The sequence below is a fragment of the Drepanopeziza brunnea genome, assembly GCF_022702325.1.
Source record: "Drepanopeziza brunnea f. sp. 'multigermtubi' strain 214-2 chromosome Unknown ctg9, whole genome shotgun sequence".
Classification (NCBI taxonomy): Eukaryota; Fungi; Ascomycota; class Leotiomycetes; order Helotiales; family Drepanopezizaceae; genus Drepanopeziza; species Drepanopeziza brunnea.
Genome location: NW_027094072.1, coordinates 959,989 through 979,059, shown reverse-complemented (window position 1 = coordinate 979,059; position 19,071 = coordinate 959,989). Strand labels below are relative to the sequence as shown.

The window sequence follows — 19,071 nt, the reverse complement described above, 5'->3', positions numbered from 1 at the left end:
TTCTCGCCAGCTCGCATTATCGAAAACTCATAAACCCCTAACACTCGTATTTCTAGAAGGATGCAATTCTCGCAAACTTTCTGCTCGACCATGGCGATCTTGGCCTATCTTTGTAATAAGTATGCCTCAGAGCCCCGAGAGCCCGAAGAGCCCCAAGTGTCCCAAGTGTCCCAAGTGCCCCAAGAGCCCCAAGAGCCCCAAGGCCCTCGAAGACAAATTATCGGTTATCGAATGGTTCGACCGGTAAGTTTCATTTCATTCATATAGTATAAGCTTTATATTAATTACGCGAGTTACAGGAAGAAGCCGCGGCTATCAACACTCTTCACAGGCCTTTTAGAGATGAAGCATTCGATGAGCAACACGCACGCTACAATCAATTAGGGAGTGGCTTTTCCATGTGTAAGTTAATTCATATTCATCAGTCGCTCCTTCTTCATCACGCGGGCGTTAATAGAAATTTGAAATAGCACAAGCGCCTGCTGGCTGGTTGACTACTCGTCGTTCCGCGTGGCAATGTGTTATCGAAGCGGATAGTGAAAAGATCAAAAAAGCCCAAAAAATATGGATCCCAGAATCTTACTCGGAAACTACGGAAGGTGGTGAGACTAAGACAACGAAATTGTGGGATTACTGGGTTTCAAACGACGACGCTATTCTAAAGTATATCGAGTCAATGAATGTGCCGGAGCCGGAGAAAGCAATACGCTTTGCAATCGCTCGAGACGCCCCTGATGTGCTGCAGATGGTTATTCCAACTAAAGTAATAAATGACAATGAGTTGGATTTCTCGGCTGCATGCTGGAAAACAAAAAGGGAGCTACTACAACATGCGAAGGAAGTCGTTGATTGGAAAAGTTGGGATATTGCTGGAAGTCCCACCCCAGTGGATGATAAACCGAGCGGTTCCTCCTCTCAATAGAAAGGTACGGAGGTCCAGCGGTTAACGATTATACCTACGATGGGAAACAACGAGTCGAACTGAAGGAAATAGGGAGGACGAAAAAAGAGCCGATGAAAATAGGTTCGCAATTGCATGTACTTTGAAAAGTCAGTGGGAGTTCGGTGGGAGTCGTTTTCTTAGCTTCAGTGGGAGTTATGCGTTGTGTTTCTTCTTCTTCAATATATGTACTGTACAGTGTGCTCTTCAAGAATTCGATGGTCGATATGCCGAGCTATATACTCCACTACCCAATACCCTAGACCTTAGTCCTCTGGACGAATACAATCTCCCCAACCGTAACGCCTTTACCATCGTTCTAGACAAGTACAAACTCCCCAACCGTAGCGCCTTTACCATCCTTCTCCCAGCACCCATCAATTTCCAGCCTCGCATAATCACCACTCCATCTCTCATCCGGAATATGGAATACCGTAACATTACTCTGCACAGGTTCAATATCAAAAATATTCACGGCTGCCTCTGCAGCGTTGTAGGGCCGATTAGGCTCGATACCATTGATTTCGATCTTAACCTCGCGAGTCATGTCCGCAACGCCGTTGGTGTAGTTACCAAGGTAGACAACAGCCAAGACGGCAGGGCGAGCCCCCCACTCTAATTGGATGCTCGTAAGCAGTTTGGGTGCCTGGGAAGAGGTGTCGACAAGCATGGAGGCGGTAGAGTTGGTGGTAGGCTGCCATCTGGTAGACGAGGCGCCGTCAATGGCTGCAATGGGAAATTGACCTGGGACATGTGCGTCTTCGCTTGTTGCTGGGAGGCATTGCACGATGTTACCTGCGATAGACTTGATCTGCCAGTATAAGCGATTTTGGACCGTGACTGTCTGGTTGACCGTGATATTATAGCCTGTGGGATTATCAAGAGAGCCGACAAGGAAAGGCAACTGTTGATTGATGAAGACTTCGTTGACACCCGCAGAGACAGGGGTAGCAAGGCGAGTCAGATTCGTATGTGTGCTGTTCATTGTCGCTGAGAGTGTGGATCCGGCATAATAAAAATTTCGAATCCTGACGTAGGGAATTTGCGGCGGTAGCGAGGGGTTAATGCGGAGCAGAGGCTCATTTGTTCTTAGCCCCAAAAACCCGAAAGGTACAATTTGGTTGGCACCACCATGCCCCGTAAGAAAAGGGAAGGCCGGCTTGGTGTCACCATTTGTGGTTGGGTCATCGTCAACTTGCTCTGAAAATTGATAGAACGGAGCTCGTAGATAAGGAATTGTGCCAGCCAGTGCGTAGGTAAAAGATGAGCAGCCAGAAGGCGACAGCCCGTTGGCATTGGCTGCGAAGATGGAATAAGTCATTGCAGGGCCGTCAGGACTCTGGCGGTTCGCATACTGTACCATGTTAGCCACCATTCGTAGATTGTCACTAGGAGATAACCCACAAAGTCCAGATCAAGATTCTTTTGCTCGGTGGTGTAGTTCTGCTCATAGTCAAGAGGATAGGTCATCAGAACGATATCGGCCTGCTTGACGGCTGCACTGTTGTTCATTGTAGAATATTCAAGTGTGATTCCCGATTCCGAAACTTCAATGTTGACGTTGTTCGCTTGTTCCAGCCACGTTTCGTTGAGAGGTTCTCCATGCTCAGTTCGCAGATCGTTAGCAATTTTCAGGACTGTAGATATCGAGGCAAGAGTGAAAGCGGTATTGTTGACGTTGTTTGCGTATTCGTCCGGGTCAGTGGAGTTGCGGATATCCCATTTCTGGGCAGTCTCGTTGAACTTGAGCAAGTTCGACATTGCAATTGCAATACCATCAATCACTCGTCTAGATGGGGCAAATGAGGTCTCGTTCTTTGTAACGTTGAACTCCTGGACCATGTTGAATGCGATATCAGGATTCAGGTGATACTGGTAATCGATACAAGGTCCGGTACCTGTACAATTTCCATACCGCCCGGAAGTCCAAGAATACAGAGCAGATCCGTTGGGAAAGTTGTTGAAAGCAGCATTTTCCAATGCTTGATCGTACTGCTTGACTCGGAAATTGCTGATCTGCTTGCTGAACTTCGGGAGGGCGATGTTCAGTCCAGGCGCCATCCAGTAATCGGCATCCCAGAAACGCAAACCACCGTACGCATCAGATACCAAGCCACCAACCGAAATACTCTCGTCGTTGAGTCCGCTCCCTTCTTGCATCAAGTTCTGGACCAGGTAGTATACGTTTGCCACGGATGCAATCTGTAGGATCTTGACGTTTGTGTCGTCTGGTATTTCGCCCGTGACAGGGTCGGTGAAGTCATCAACGAGCTCACTTGGTATGGCATCCTCCCACGCCGCACTCGTCTCTTTCACCAAGACATCCCAACTGTCTTGCCTTGCCAAATCCTGGCTTTTTCTCGCAATCTTCTCAGGTTGATCAAATTTGTCAGTAGAAGCAATACCAACAAATTTGTAGAAGGTGGCCGGCTTTCCCGCTCCGAGATTAATCTTGTAGGTCTGGCCAATCGTTGGGTCGCTGTCAGAAGCATTGCATCCCTGGGCACTCGTTCGCGAAGACAGGTCCGTGTAGCCATTCGAGAAGTTGGCACCGGAAACAATCCATCCCGTGACTTCTGGAAGGTTGTCAGGGTGAACGGAAGTGTAGATGGTGTTGCTGTTTTCGTCCAAGCCCTTAGAATTGAGGTAGCTGCGATCAGCACTTCGACCGTCTAATAGATCGGTGACAGTACCATTGATGTCCTCGGATGAAATGATGATTGCCTTTACGGCAATCACGTTGGGTCTAGCCCTGCTGAAAAGTGCCATGTAAGAGACGTTGAAATTGGCATCACAGCCTTCCGGTGTCCAGGTGTAAGCCCATTCTCCAACACCAGTCTTGAAAGAATGCTTGGAGAAGAAATTGGAGATCGTAGTATTGCTGACGGTTGCATCCAATGTCGTCCCTTCAAAGCTAAAATGAAGACCGGTAGGGTGTGGGATTCCCGCAATGAAACTGTCCCAGCCATACTGTTGCAACCAACCATAATTGGTTCGACTGGCATTTTGTTGGACATTGAAAAACCCCGAAATAGTCGAAAAAGACTTCCTCGGATTATCAAGAGGCCAGCCGCCGACTGGAGGGGGACCATTGGCGTCAGTCAAATTGACATCGGCTTCAAAGAACGGCCCAGCAGCGGCAAGAGAAGCCCCAACATATCTTAGTCAAGTCAACCTCTTGCGTTACAATATTGGAGAGACAAGCTCTGACTTACCCGTTGGCAAGGGACATGCGAGATTGGAATTGTCCCGCTTCAAACCTCGTTGTGCTCAACGACCAATCTGCCTGATTCCATTCCGAGATGTTGCCAGTGACGGCAAAATCAGTGTAGGCAGCCACTGCGCTGAAGAGCAGCGTCGCCACCAGGGCGATGATTGCGGACCATTTCGCCATTGCTCTTTAGATGATGCAACGGGCGTGAAGAGAAGGAGAAAGAAAGAATTAAAGAGAGTTAAAGCGAGAGTAGAAGGTAATCAATTATGAGTTGAGCGACATCGAATCGTGGAACGTGCAACTGAAGTTGTGACACATGAATGTATGTGGGAGGGAGGAGATCGAGAGGCTTTATGTGTATATGACTAGGTTAATTGACTATTGGGCTCGCCCAGTACTTACTGAATATGGCCTTGTGGGGGTGGGTGGCTCCTGCTCGTTCAAATGGTTGCGGGGAAGGGGGCTGGTTTGAATTAGGAGGGTTGAGCAGAGTTGTTGACGTATTGATTTGTTGATATTCTGTTGTGTTGATGCGTTGATTCGTTGATTGATGCGTTGGTCGGTTAACGAATGCACCTTCTCAAGGCTAGAAGCATTAGAATAGAAGTAGAAGTAGAAGTAGAAGTAGAAGTAGAAGTAGAACTAGAGCTAGAGCTAGCGCTAGAGCTTAGGAGGCATTAACTCAGCAGCTAGTTAGCCCACTCTGGCTCGGAGGAGCATAGAAGTAAGCGAGGGAGTGCTCTAGAGTCTAGATCGATCCATCTCAATCCAGGAACGTACCACCTGACCATCTGACCACCTGATCAGACTCGTCGGTCCAGCCCGGCCCATCTAATGGAGAAATCCGAGGCAGATGCAAGAGCAGAGGAGAGGAGCTGCATGCATGCATGTATTGCCCCGCAGCGGGGAAATCTTCCTTCCTTTCTCATAACAATCCATCCCGCGCTCCTTTGGGTGGACCACACGGACGGTAATCAAATTTACTGCCGAAGTGCGGAAATGATGGACTTGCCCATTGAAAAGGGTCAAGAGCCCCGATAGGAGGGAAGGCACGAAAAAACATGAGAAAACAGAGGAAAACAGAGGAAAATAGAAGAAAACACCGAGGACAAAGAAAGAAAGGAAGAGTGGAAAAAAAATTAATTTCCTTCACTTGAAATGCGATTTCGGCGAGTACGGAGTCCATGTTTAAGCGGAGCCGGGCTTTCAAAACAAACAAACGAAAAGAGTCACGGAACCTTTCCATGTATCATCACTTCAGGTTTGATGTCTTGATGTCTTATTATCCTCGTGCCATGAGAGAAATCATCTCTCGCGGCTCCCTTTATACCCAAGTCTAGACATAAAAAGACAAGCATCGTGGAATCGAGAAAAGGCATTCGATCATCTATCGCATGGCCCTAGCACTGATCGATCCCCATGCATCAGGGCTATGTCGACCATTCGCCCACCCACTTGCATCAACACTCTCTCTACTGACGTTACGGCTTCCGTTCTTCTTGGGAGGGAATTGAGCCATTTGACCTAGGGTATCTCCGGAACCAAGGGCGGCACCGCCTCCGCTCACAGCGAAAGGATTGTTAGTCCCTGCGGCGGGGTGACCTAGAGGACTTTGTTGCTGTCCCACTGCTTGGGGTCCAGGCTGTGACTGGGCTTGGATCTGGCTCTGCTCGGGTTGGAGAATGGGCTGAGGAGGCATTGGGGCCATCTGGGGATGATTGTACAAGTCCATGATACTCCTCTTATCGGCTCTGAGAGTCTGTTGTGGCATCTGAGGATACGTCTGCTGTCTTTGCTGCTGGTATTGCGGTTGATATTGTGGTTGGTATTCAACTTGCTGGGGAGCCTGCGCCTGACCGAAAAACGGATTCATTGGCTGGGGTTGCTGGGGTGCATTCTGGTTAAGGAACGGGTTCGTCTGTGCTTGCGCCTGGACTAATTGCGATGCTCCATTACCAAAGAAAGCAGATCCGTATTGTTGGGGGGGATGTTGATCCATAGGACTTTGATAGAGACTCTGTGGCGTTGTTAATTGTTGAGCGTACGGATTGCTCGCGAAATTCGTATTGAGAGACGGTGTTTGGGCAGGTTGATTCTGCTGCATAAACGGATTGTAGCTATTTTGCTGCGGTTGGGATTGTTGGGGTTGCTGGTGGTTGTTTTCGAACATTACAGGTGTATGGTATTGTTGTGGAACAGAGGGAACTGGAGGTGCCATGGACTGTTGGAATGCCTGTTGCTGAGAAGGAGTTTGAGGGGAAGGGAAACCACCAGTACGGTTCGGGAAAAGTGGTGGCGGTTGTTCAACTGACATGTTCTGGAAAGCTTGGTTGAGGTTGTATTGTGACCGAGAGGGAGCAAGTCCGAACGGGTTGGGATTTGGTGGCTGCTGATATGGATTATTTCCCACAGGAGAAGCCAGCCCTCCAGTAGACTGAGAGGACTGTGTTTGTGCTGTAGGCGGGGTATCCAGCATATCAAATGGATTTGACGAATTTGACGAAGGAACATCTCGTGTCCGATTTATTGTCAGTCCTGTCCGAGATCGAGCATTGACGGGTGGCCTAGGGAGTTCCGGTGACTTAAGCCCTCCATTGCCACCCTCTCCAAGTCGAACAAGAGTTTCGATTGTTTTCTCAAAATTTCCACTCAGGCCCTTCAAAACTGCAGTGTTCTTCCTTTCGTCCTGGAATCCCATATCTCGTAACCTCTGCAATTTCAACTCCAGATCGTCGACCTCTTCAGCTCCTACCGGAGTACCAAAGATCCTCGATGGCTTGTTCCTCCGTGGAGACGGCGATCGTTGTCGTGCACGGTTATCAAAATCTTGCCTGGCAGCGGCATCTTTACGATACTTCGAGGACAACGGAAATATTGAAGAAGCCGATCTAAAGCCAAACCTGCTGCCGGGTTTCGGCGGCAGTGGTGGAGGCTGATCGTCCGAATTCGTGCTTCCAGTATTATTCCTCGCAGGAACCTTAGGCGCAGCTCCCTCAAGGTATTTCCCCCGGATGAATCTCTCCATCGCTGAATCGGCTTCATCGGCATCAAAAGGAATAGGTGCCCTCGCGTTTGTCGGGTTGAATATTCGGTTTGATGCAACGTTTCCAACTCGCTTCATGTTCTGCCAGATCTTAGTAGTTGTCCTACAGGCACCCCCAAAATCGACGTACTTCCACCTGCTCGCTCGTCCAGGAGTCCATGCTCAACGACTTGACCTTCGTTATGTGCGTTCCCAGCTTTCGGTGCAAAGCGGCGCACCGCATGCATAGAAATATGCCGAGCTATTTCGGGTAAGCTTTTTGGGTGCCGCCATATCGACCTGGTGTTTACTTACACTCCAACTTGCCCATCCTGTGAAAACACAATCAGCAGACGTCGAAAATACTCGGAGCTAAAACCAACCCACCTGGATTCCGGGCCTGACAATCCGCGCACACATTGTTCCCCGGCACAGACTTTATAAGATCCTGGAGAGCGCGTTCGTTGCGCGCTTGCTGTCTCTTGCTCAAAGCACCGGACATCATTTTCTCTGCCTTGGTGACCCAAACCGGCCGAGGGATTTGCGTGTGTTGACCACTGGAACCCCCCAGCTCTCGAGTTAAGACTGATCGAGCAGAAAACACAATGAAGAGGAACAATAGTTACACCTTTGTATAATAAATCAGCTCAACACAGAAAGAACATGCAAGGATGGATTTTGCTGTGGTAGGAGGGAAATCGTGCAGGTTGTAAACTCGTTTGAAGCACGCCCGGAGAGCTGATGGCAGTGTCAGAGGAGATTATTGGAAGGGTTTTCGTTGGGTCCGCGGTGCAAAGATCAGCCATGGGAAGAATATTGTGTCGGGGAGAAGGTGAAGTGGAGTTGAGTTGCGAGGAGGGACATTTGCAGGGGTTCCAGAGCGGCTAGCTCGCTTTGGGACAAGACTGGCTGGTACTGTCCGGGTAGAAAGAAGTACAATGCGGACGATGGCGATGTTCTTCCTTTACAAGACTTGTGCCCGGTTTGACCTCTGCCTTGATAGTTGGACCTTTGGATACAACTTACTTTCGGAGCCTTACTTCACTTTTGAGATATTGGTCTCCTTGTCCGACGATCAGCATCGGTGGCTGCATTGTCCTGCATCAGTGCGTCGCCATCTGCGACATGTTTTTGTTTTGTTTACTTTGTCATCGACTTGGGACCTCGGGTCATGTTTTTCTTTCCACCATGCGATCATGGAGCATACACGTTTATCTCCACTTCTTTGCCATGTCCGTCCAAGCGGTTATCATCTCGCTCATCTCCGTATTTGGAGCTCCGCATGGCTGGCAAACTTTTCTTCGAAATCGTATCTCATAATCCTGTTTCTCTATTGTTCCTGCTTCCGGTCTTTCAGCAGCTCCTTGCTTTTGGGCTCATCACACACAGCATATGAAATGTCATCATCACCGTTGAAACCTTCTTTTGCCATCTCTGCAGCTCCTCCCAAGGACTCCCCTTCTATCGAAATCGTCGTCAAAGCCCTCAATCTTATCCCCCATACTGAAGGCGGCTACTACACGGAGACTGACCCCTCTAGAGAGAGCATTCTCTCCCCCTTTCTCCTTCTCCACAACCACTGGCCACGTGCCCATAAGACCAGGATTCGATCTCCTCCTTCGCATCCTCTCAACCCCCATCTGCTACCGGTATCTCTTCTCACGCCCGCTAAATCCCAAGGTGGTTTCCATCAGAATTCCGCAAGAACAGTGACCATTCATCGAGGCCATGGACGCCACGTTATCATCTAGCTGACGAGGAAGTGAAGGAGAAGAGAGTCGATAGCTTCGTTATTGGAGGCAATTTAGCGAACGGAGAACGGCTGTAGTAGATATTTGACGGAGGGAAATTCAAAGCGAGCTTCTTACTGCCGGACGATGAAGGGGGCGAAGAGTGCCAGGGGCTTGGTGAGGTAGAAAGTGATCACCCCTCATCAAACAATAAATCGAGTGGTTTCTTCCAAAGTCCAACAGAACTGCCAATGACGGTAGCTTGTCACTTTGCCAATTTGAGTGTGAAGGTAGCTAGGCAAGGCAATTAAACGGGCATGCTTTTTACACGAAGCAGGAAATGCAGCTAGTCCAGGACGATATGCAGGAACTCGTAGTAATGCAGACTCCAGACTCCTGGAAAGGTTACTTCGGGCTCCAGCCACGATGACGTGGAGAACAGGGCTCGAACATATTTTTGCTGCCTACAATGATTGGAGCGTCTCGATACCGACTGTGGCAGATACTCTTGTACATAGATGAGGCAGGTCGAGGTCGAGCCTCCTCGAGCTGCAACAACAATAACCGCCAGTATTCTGTACTCTACGCAAAAGCCTCGAGGATAAGCAGCTTGAGACAATGCAAGTTTCTTGGCCGTAATTTAGGACTGGAAAGTGGATTTGTTTGGGCTTCCATGACATATTCACCTCCTTTGTACTATCATTGAGGCAAGGTGAGAGATTTCATATGATTTGGTCTTTCAAGAACATATCACCGGTAAAATCGCTATTTCCACCACCCGTGGTCCAGCTTCTGCATCATGTTCCAGATTTTGAAACTGGTGTCTGCCCGCCTCGACTCTCTTGATTATGCTTCTCACCACTAAAAAATACAGCGACCAGGAAGCCGTTAGTCACCCCAAACCTCGGATTGAGGGGCGCTGGTATATTGCGGTGACTGCTTGAAGCTGCCCCAGTGGTACTAGTGCATCGCAACCTCTATATTCGAGTCTCCTGAGATGATATCCCGCACCTAATCATCCCTGGGCAGCAGCATTTGAAGGCGTGATACTTGATCCTCCTTTCAAATGGGAGGTCGAGCCCTTGAACAGTGACTGCCAGATGAAGGCTTCACTGAGGAGAAGCTCGATATCTTTCTCAGTCCAATCCCTCGTTGGCAAAGCCTGAAGAAACATCATCACTTCCTGAAAGTCCATCTTCCGTAATTTTTCGGACCATTTGACCAAGAAAGCCACGCAGACGTAAAGATGGAACTCGGAAAAGCCTTGTTCTTCGGCCTAGATCCGTGTCAGTTTCTGTGTGCTCAAATTATGAGCCCACATACCATATATGTGTCCCACATTCTAATGGTGTTTTTGACGCTGATCTCCCTCATAAGAAGACAATTCATCCACCTGAAGCTGAATTGAATAAATTCAACGCTCTCGTGCTCCAAGTGTTTTGCAAGAGGCTCGTCAATCCTAGCAGTCAAATCGTGAAGAGCCGCAACCTGGCGCTGAATGCCAGGCTGTGCAAAAATATAGTTATCCTGGATTCCATCCAACAGCTTGGTGATACACCAAAAAGTGTCTGCTTCCACGGCATCGAGAACGGGTTTTGGCAGCTGCCCAGGGTCCATCCCGCTCTCAACATCCGCATCCGTGATATAACTGGCGAGAAAGACCTGCCAAAAAGGGGTAACAAGGTCATTGATACCTTGAACGTAACCACTTGCAGGATGCCGTACTGCCCAGACATAGAGGATTCGTTCCAGGGATCGCTGCGTAGCTTCGTAGCTGTACAGCTCCAAATGAGGGTTCGTCCGAGGCACATCGATACTAATCTGGTGCCAAATTGTTTCATCCAGCCCTCTGATCTTGCCTGAAGTGCCTGAGCTGTTTCCTCCTCTTTCGAAAGCCTGCCTGACACCATCAAGATACTCCTTTCGCTTACGCTCCAACGTCCCTACTCGTCGTTCACTGCTTGTTGGCAGATATCCAAGTAATAACTGCCAAGTCATGGCGCGGACCTCTTCTGGTATCCCAGACCATGCTGCTGCTCTCAGTTCTGTTAAATTTATCGAGGTTGCCTGCAGTATCTTTTTGAACTTGTTGATTCTTGTTATCCGGGCGGAGTGGACATCTGTTTCTTTCGGCGAAGCACCGGCAGGTATTGGGGGATGGCTTATAAGATGCAACGAGTTTGCCGGGTCCCTGAGAACCTCCTTGTATTGAGGTCTTAGAATTTTGCCCTCGCTCTTCTTTGCAACGGGATAACTTGGCGCAGGGCGCTCGATAGCGATATCGGCGCTGTTGAATAGTCTGCTGGCTCCAAATCCACCAGAATCTCCTGCTGGTCCATATCCAAAGGGAGGCACATTCCCTCCACCATCAGTTCTGCGCTGCTCTAGACCTTTCTTACTCTTCCGTCTCATGCTTGACATGCTGGGAAGCCCAAAATCGTCCCCGTCGTCATTTTCATACCCGTAGTCATCGTAATCATCGGCCTCATCTTCCACATTCCAGTCATTGTTCGTGTTGGAAAGAAAGTCGGTATAGTTTCTTCTCAGAGGGGAGGCCAATCCAGAAGATCCTCGGGGCGGTGGCGGGGTATTGCTTCGAGTTTTGAGTGAAGAAGGAGGGGGGGTTCTAGGGCTGGTCGAAGATGTAGACAAAGATCTGCAAAAGACATGTCAGTAGCTGTATAGGTGTCCCTATGGTATTTGAAATCGCACAAGTTGTCAAATCTCATCATATCGGCATGCGAATATGAGGCCCCTATAACCAGACTTGAATCCCGAGACGCCTGCTTCTTCGCAGACTGGTCACGGTGTCCTTCTGCTGTTCGGGTTCGCCAAAAGGGAGATGCAGATCTGGAGCCTATAGTCAGTGAAATGCCCTTTTTAGCCCAGAATCTACCCCTCTCCATGCGTTTTCGGTTTAGACACATACTCAGATCTTTCTGCGAAAGAATCAAGAGTCAGCAAGTTTCCTAAGCAAATCCGGGGAGAAGCCCAAGGTGGGTATCCGCAGCGTTTGGGTATCTAGGGGTGCCCTCAAACTGGACTGAACTGAACTGACCAACTTGAACCATTTCCTTCAACCACATCAGAATCAGCGGCATGTTCCTCTGAAAAACAAGACTTCCAATTGATCAAACTGAACTGACCTGTTGCACAGGCTTCTTGCTGCTGTTCGTAGAGTTCGAAGAAGAAGAAAACATCTTTGCAAGCCCTGCCGCAGACTTGGACCGTATTATGTCTTCATTCAATCATTCATTCATTCATTCATGCGTACGTGCGTGCTTGCATCCGTCCTGAGGCTCCTCAGTCAGCAGCCAGTGCCAGTGCTAGTGCGAGTGCCCGTCTCAGAGGTCCGAGCGCCGAAGACTCCGAACTGTCTGCCTTTCCCACTTGTTTTAACATAATCAACCTCCACCATCACAACTGCCACCGTCACGACGTCTTTCCACTTTGGCATTCATTCTTCACATCCTCTTTCATTCTCACATTCCTTTCTCCTTAGATTCTTTTCTTGACCATCTGCCGGACACATACCAGCCCTCGCCTTCCGATACGTTCCATCAAACACCTCTCCACCCCCGATTGGAAATACAACTCCCTGCCACCTACCAGGCAAATTACTTAACACTATAAGACTTCAAGCCCACACCAGTATGGCCGAACCCGACAACTTCGAAGAGGATCTCTTCGCCGATCTGTACGTATGCTGCTCGATGACGAGTAGACGCTCAGCTCCTTAGCCTTGTGTAATATACGGAGCATCACAACTTCTATCCTGTCCTTCCTGTCAACATCTTCGTTCTCTCACTTTCTATTCCTTCCCTCCGATCAATTAATTTGCTTACGCCAATATTAGGTACACGGAAGAGGAGACTGTGCCAAAGCCAGTAGTGCCTGAGGTTGAACTCAAGAGCGAACCAGCCAAAGAGGTCGCCAAAATCGATGAGGCACCTGAAAATACGGAACCTAACGGCGCAGGGGGTGAAGAGAAGTATAATGGAGACCAGGATATGGATGATGAAATTGATTTCAATTTGGGCGGGAATGGAAATAGTTATGATGCTCCGGTCAGCCATGAAGCACATGGGCCTGGCATCAAGGAAGACGGGTAAGATATCAGTTATTTTTCTTTTAAGTGCTTCATCTACCATGGTCGTCACATGGTTATAGTCGCCAGTGCCCCGCTTCAACACGGGCACAGAGCGAGATCTGGACCCATTTGCTACACTTTGCGGAAATAACGGAACGTGGAAGGAGGATATCGGAGCCCACGAGGCATAAGGGGTTGGCACTGGGCGGAAACGGGACTACTGGGTGCCATGGGAAAGCTCTTGATATCACAAAAGCCAGATTGTCGAAGAGAATCGGACGACAGCTGGTCATGCGAAGACTTTGTGGTGGCTTTGGATGAATTTGATGGGGCCAAAAGCGCAGAGGCTTGCGAAGGACCAGAAAAATGCACAAGGATAATTGGCATCTACGGATGGAACCGCACTGGCATATGAAGAGGATTGCAAGGACACTGATCTCGCCTCATGCATTCGACATCAACAGCGGCCATAGTCAAGCCTACTACATAGCCTATTGTCGAGATAATCTTCATAGAGCATCAGAGGAGGCCACAGATAGGCTAGAAGGCAGCGCATAGCGCTCGACGCCAGTACCTAGCATCACGATAGCAAAAGACAACGATTGTTCTTGGATATCTTGCAGTGTCATTCTTCATTGCATGACTTCTCCGGACTTGCCATGGCGTGGACTGGCATGGGTTGATGGGCGTGAGGCGGTGCGGGAACGGAATCATGCCCCGCTACCGCGACAGGACAATCTTCTCTGATGTTGTCGCATCGCCTACATTGGATTCTCGAAGCCCGATACGAATGACGATGAAATGGCCCGCTTGAAGTGCTCTAGTCTCTGGGTCCTGCCTGGCAAGCGACTCTGTCTCTTTTTCCAGACCCAGAACCAACGGCATATCAGAGCCCTGAAAATCGACCGACCCCGGACTTTTATATCATTTTGTTGTTTCTGTTATTCTTATGGCTCTATTTGCTGACTAGTCATGATCTTATAGCAAGATGTTCATTGGTGGATTGAATTGGGAGACGACCGATCGTAAGTACCTGGACGATGCTGACACTCCTGTAAATCCTCTAACTTGGCTGGTCTAGAGTCACTCAAGGATTATTTCTCTCAATTTGGTGAAGTTTTGGAGTGCACCGTCATGAGAGATGGCGCTTCAGGCCGCTCTCGTGGCTTTGGCTTCCTGACGTTCAAGGATGCTCGTACTGTTAACATCGTGATGGTTAAGGAACACTACCTCGATGGCAAAATTGTAAGCCCCAAATCTCCGAATAACACAAATTCACTACGTCAATTTTGCTCTCGGTCGCTTCATGTGACAGAAATAACAAGCTGACGTATTTGCTCAAAGATTGACCCCAAGAGGGCAATTCCCCGAGATGAGCAAGAACGCACAAGCAAGATCTTTGTCGGTGGTGTCAGCCAGGAGGCCACTGAACAGGATTTCAAGGAGTACTTCATGCAGTTCGGACGAGTTGTTGATGCCACCCTCATGATGGACAAGGACACCGGTAGACCTCGGGGCTTCGGCTTCGTCACATTCGATAGCGAGGCAGCCGTCGATGCTTGTCTCGACTCGCCTCTCGAGATTCTCGGTAAGCCAATCGAAGTCAAGAAAGCTCAACCTCGTGGCAACATGAGAGAAGAGGAAGAGGCTCGTGGTGGTCGAGGTGGAAACCGTTTCCGCAAAGGAGGCATTGATGAGAACCAGAATGCCAATCAAGCCCAGCAAGGTGGGGGTAACCAGATGGCTCCTGGCATGACTCCTCAGTTGATGGCGCAGTACTGGCAACGAATGCAACAATACTTTGCCATGATGCAACAGCAAATGGCTATGGGTGGCGGACGAGGAATGCCGGCTATGCCAGGTGGTATGAACCCAGCTATGATGATGCAGATGCAGCAAATGCAAGCTATGCAGGCCCAGATGCAACAAGCAGGAGGAAATCGCAGCCAGAGTCCCCAGAGCCCTGTTACGGCGATGAACGGTATGCAAGGCATGAATCCAGCTATGATGCAACAGATGCAACAGATGCAGCAGATGCAAATGCAAGGCATGGGCGGTGGAGGAGGTGCTGGCATGGCCGGAGGAAACAACTATGCTGCAGGTGGTGGAAGCAACCCCGGTGGTCGAATTGGCACCCCAGGATACAATGCTTATGAGCAACAGATGTTTGAGCAGCAGAAGTATGAGCAACAACAGATGCGACGCAACCAGGGCGGCTATGGCCAGGCTCAGCAGAATGGCTACGGCAGTGGTCCAACTTCTTGGGAGGGCATGTACGACGATGTTCCGCAACCCATTGTTCCCAGCGGAGGTGGTGGGCGTGGAGGATTTCAGGGTGGTGCTCGTGGTGGAAGCAATAGAGGCTCGGTTCCGCCTCAGAACGGTCCTGCTAGTGCTCCTCCTGCCAATGCACCCACTGGGCCGAAGAATGCTGGCAAGCCGGGTGCAAATTATAGGGGCGGAGGACGGGGAAACAACCGGGGCTTCCATCCATACGCTCGGTGATGATTGCTTGCAGTGGATTTTCTTCTGCGTTTGGGTATGGGATCGATGAGGGGATGGGATCTCAAAAGTTGTGGTACGACCACACACATTTCATGTAACCTTAGGATTCACATCCCTTCTTTGGTGGTTCATGGTCAGTTATCTACGTCAACGGGATTTCTAAGACAGCGTTTCGTTGCTCAATCCTACCTACAGCTTTGTGAAGCCTTCCTCAGGTGGCTGTAACCAATTTCTCTCATCATACACTGCTCCCTCCCCTTCAATGACGTGGAATGTATAAATGATCCTCCCCTTCTGACCGACATTTTTCTCACTCTTATGCAGCAAATTCCCATGAATCAGCACCAGACTTCCCGCCTTGACCTCCCCCAGCACATACTCCCCCTCCGCCTTCTCAGCACCATATCCTGCACCCGCCGGGAATTGCCTTCCCTCATTAACGATAAATTCCGTACCCGACCCGTCCCTCTTCCTCACGAACCTCTGCTTAATCTCCGCACTCTTATGGCTACCGGGCAGGAAACTCAAACACCCATTCTCAACTGTCGCATCCTCAAGCGCATACCAAAATCCGACGGCACTCGGCGGATCCGTATACAGAAACGTAGAATCCTGATGTGGGGGCACAGCGCCTCCAATCTCGGGCTGCTTGCAGATGACCATGCTCTGTAGACATTGCGGCTCGCGGAAACCGAGGGAGCGGGCGATCAGGGACGGGGAGTGCGCAGCGGAGGGCGAGAGGAGGGATGCGAAGGGCGGGGAGAGGACGTGGAGATAGTGGCCTATCTTGTTGATGGCTCTCTCCTTGGGCTTGGTGAGGGTGCCGTCGGGGTCGAATGCATCTGACGGGTTGGTGGTTGTTGGGTGACGTTCGTTGTTGGTGGGAGGGGAGGGACGGATGGACTTCTACTGACCTTCTTCGAAAAAGAACCGCACCTTGTCGCCGCTGGACAGGAAGTAGTCGTCGCCTACATGGTCGCTCTTCTCCCCCGTGGAGAATCTGGTCATGGGGTGGTCCGAGAGGGAGAAGCTGTCCAACAGGGAGTGGGTTTCGGCGAGGAGCTCGGAGACTTTGGAGGCGGACAGGGCGTTCGGGATGATAAGGTACCCATCTCGTTCGAAGGTTGCTAGCTGCTCCTTTGTGAGGCCTTGGGCGGCTGGTGGAGGATCTGAAGAAGTTCGTGAAGGCGCCATATTTACTTATTTGATGCTGAGATTCTATCACCAGAGCAGGAGGTCGCATGTAAGTATGGGGCTTATCGGATGGACCTACCCCTCCCCCTCAGCGATAAGCACTTGCAAATTTAGGTATTGCCCCACTAGCTGCTGAAGCGTAAAATGTAACAACTATCAAATGGCCATTCAACAGAATTCAAAGTCCATTTATATTTGTTAAATCAAACTCTATGCAGCTTATTGAACGTCAACATTCGCTTAGTATGCGAAACGACAAGCGAATGCTGAACAGCTCCTGCCAGATTTTGGCTTGTCTACTCGGTCGGAAATTGCTAGCTGCCAGTGAAAATACGTCTACGAAGGATGTCGCACCATCAGACGTTCTGAGTTGCACGTTTACCAGAATCAAAATGATAGACGAGATAGCCAAAAGACAGTGCCGCCTGTGAGGGTCGAACTCACGCAACTTTCGTTAATGGTGATATGAGCTTGAAGAAACTTAAAACCATCGCCTTAACCACTCGGCCAAAGCGGCAAATATTATTAGTCTCAGATGTAAAATAGGACATGATAATTCAAACAAAAACTTTTGAAGCCTCTGCGAGTCCGTGGCCACTTCGCTTCCCAAAGAACGGAGCATTCCACAGTCCGCCCAATTCACATTGACAAGACAAGTATAAATCTTCCTAAACACGTTAATCATCGGAATAGGAGATTTCTGAAATGTGCCTGAGCGTCAAGAAGCCACTCATACTCCATTGCATTCCATTTTATCAACCATGTCTAACCACACGAACAAGTGGTTTATCAGAGCATTTGTTCAGCCATTCCTTGATCCTCCCAACCCCTTGCGAGTCTCCTTGACTGGTTTCCTTCAGACCTCGGTCAACCCAACCCTCAGTATACGGTACCCGCCGTCAAAATCAATGAGCCACAACCGATTTTCCTTGTCGACTAGCACATTTTGCGGCTTAGCGTCCCATACAAGACCCGCAGCGTGCAGTTGTTCTACGAGGCTTTCGAGCTCAGGAGCCCACTGATCTCGCTGCTCGTCCGAACAATCAGACCAGGGCGCCAATTCGTACAGTGTCCCTCGGTTCTCGATATAATCGAGGAGTATTCCAACCATACGTTGCGACCAACACTTCTTTGTTTGTCATAATCTGGAATCATCTCAGGGTTGGAATCATAAAGCTCGCGATCAAGACTTTCCCATCTAGCGAGTTCTTCTGCCGATACGTGAATCAAACCTGTAAGGACGTCGCGATCTTCGTCGATAACCATACTATGAAGGCGACAGATACGCATATCCGAACGAAGTGACCCTGATATAATCGCGGCCGTCATCTGGTTATATATCCATGAATTGTGCGCCAACCTTTTGCGCAGAAACCCGTCGAATACGTGTTGGTTGAAATAGCGTAAAGTGCCATCTTTGGCGAGAACTTTCGACGGTCCTCGGATACACGGGTGGTGGTGGTCGGCGGAGTCGATCACCAAACGGATTTGACGTGAAGTAGATGTTTCGATCGACTCCAAGTTCAACCATTCTTCTCCGTGAAGCCAGCTGCAGTACAGGCCTGGAGGTGTGTAGCATTGTCGCGGAAGACCTCCTTTGAATCGGGGTTCGATAGTCGAACCATCATGGCCCGCCGTTGCTTCGAAGACCAAGTATGGGACATAGAAGTAGTCAAACAGTGTAAATTCCTGGCCCCGTGGAATCGGAGCCGACGTGGTCATAAGCTCTTGGAGTGGCTCCTGGAGATGATGAATTTCCTCCCAAGCTCCATGATAGTCGCCGCCATGATCAATACCAGCTTTCACTGTATCAATGTATTGTCTAAATTGCGATAAAACATGCGAGAATCAATAACCCTCTCGAGCTCATGTATAATCTTGAAATATACACCTATACGTCGTATAATGATATTCAGGTCCGTGTCACCGTACACAATCTTTATGTTGCATGGGATTGGAGGGAGTTTTGATATGCTCAAGGCATTATCTGGAGTGCCCCAGGCCGCAGACTGTTGCTGATCTATGATGATAGCGGCTGTTATGTATGTACCGTTCCGACGAGGAGGTTCTGAGGATGGCTAGGCGTGGTCGTGCATCTGGGAAGGAGGATAATCTTTCAGGTATCGTGAAGGTGCTTGCGAAAAGGGGGAGTCTTTTAAGAGGGCTCGTATGCGAGGGAGAGGGGTGAGTACCGGTATCCTAGCATCAGGATGTCCTTCCGTCAGCGTGCTTGACTCAGCTCAGGGAGAGACTGATACTCGGCAGCTCGCAGGTCAAAAGGCAGCGAGCGCACTTATTATTAGAGTCACTCGATACGCTGGATACTGGGGTGAGCCGAGACTGTATTGCGGTGTGTATGCGAATGAGCGAGTGACC

General features: G+C 49.5%; 6 protein-coding genes across 6 annotated transcripts; 2 read left to right on the top strand and 4 right to left on the bottom strand.

Annotated features, from left to right (window-relative positions):
* Positions 1–90: 90 nt before the first annotated feature.
* Positions 91–922, top strand: L3040_005694 (uncharacterized protein; the record flags this gene model as incomplete). The annotated part of the gene is made up of 3 exons (XM_007295710.1): positions 91–243; positions 300–402; positions 471–922. 3 exons carry the CDS (start codon positions 91–93, stop codon positions 920–922), a joined length of 708 nt encoding a protein of 235 aa, XP_007295772.1.
* A 337-nt stretch (positions 923–1,259) lies between these two features.
* On the bottom strand, positions 1,260–4,334 carry L3040_005693 (uncharacterized protein; the record flags this gene model as incomplete). Its single annotated transcript, XM_007295711.1, has 3 exons — positions 1,260–2,294; positions 2,345–4,100; positions 4,156–4,334. 3 exons carry the CDS (start codon positions 4,332–4,334, stop codon positions 1,260–1,262), a joined length of 2,970 nt encoding a protein of 989 aa, XP_007295773.1.
* Positions 4,335–5,541: 1,207 nt separating this feature from the next.
* On the bottom strand, positions 5,542–7,681 carry L3040_005692 (uncharacterized protein; the record flags this gene model as incomplete). Its single annotated transcript, XM_007295712.1, has 4 exons — positions 5,542–7,278; positions 7,328–7,438; positions 7,492–7,508; positions 7,564–7,681. The coding sequence occupies 4 exons, from the start codon at positions 7,679–7,681 to the stop codon at positions 5,542–5,544; spliced, it is 1,983 nt and encodes a 660-aa protein (XP_007295774.1).
* A 2,240-nt stretch (positions 7,682–9,921) lies between these two features.
* L3040_005691 (uncharacterized protein) lies at positions 9,922–12,106 on the bottom strand (the record flags this gene model as incomplete). The annotated part of the gene is made up of 6 exons (XM_066154609.1): positions 9,922–10,182; positions 10,230–11,562; positions 11,619–11,756; positions 11,836–11,845; positions 11,965–11,980; positions 12,053–12,106. The coding sequence occupies 6 exons, from the start codon at positions 12,104–12,106 to the stop codon at positions 9,922–9,924; spliced, it is 1,812 nt and encodes a 603-aa protein (XP_066011460.1).
* Positions 12,107–12,559: 453 nt separating this feature from the next.
* On the top strand, positions 12,560–15,501 carry L3040_005690 (uncharacterized protein; the record flags this gene model as incomplete). The annotated part of the gene is made up of 5 exons (XM_007295716.2): positions 12,560–12,603; positions 12,763–13,014; positions 13,981–14,021; positions 14,078–14,241; positions 14,341–15,501. 5 exons carry the CDS (start codon positions 12,560–12,562, stop codon positions 15,499–15,501), a joined length of 1,662 nt encoding a protein of 553 aa, XP_007295778.2.
* Positions 15,502–15,690: 189 nt separating this feature from the next.
* On the bottom strand, positions 15,691–16,695 carry L3040_005689 (uncharacterized protein; the record flags this gene model as incomplete). Its single annotated transcript, XM_007295717.1, has 2 exons — positions 15,691–16,343; positions 16,416–16,695. 2 exons carry the CDS (start codon positions 16,693–16,695, stop codon positions 15,691–15,693), a joined length of 933 nt encoding a protein of 310 aa, XP_007295779.1.
* Between the last annotated feature and the right edge of the window lie 2,376 nt (positions 16,696–19,071).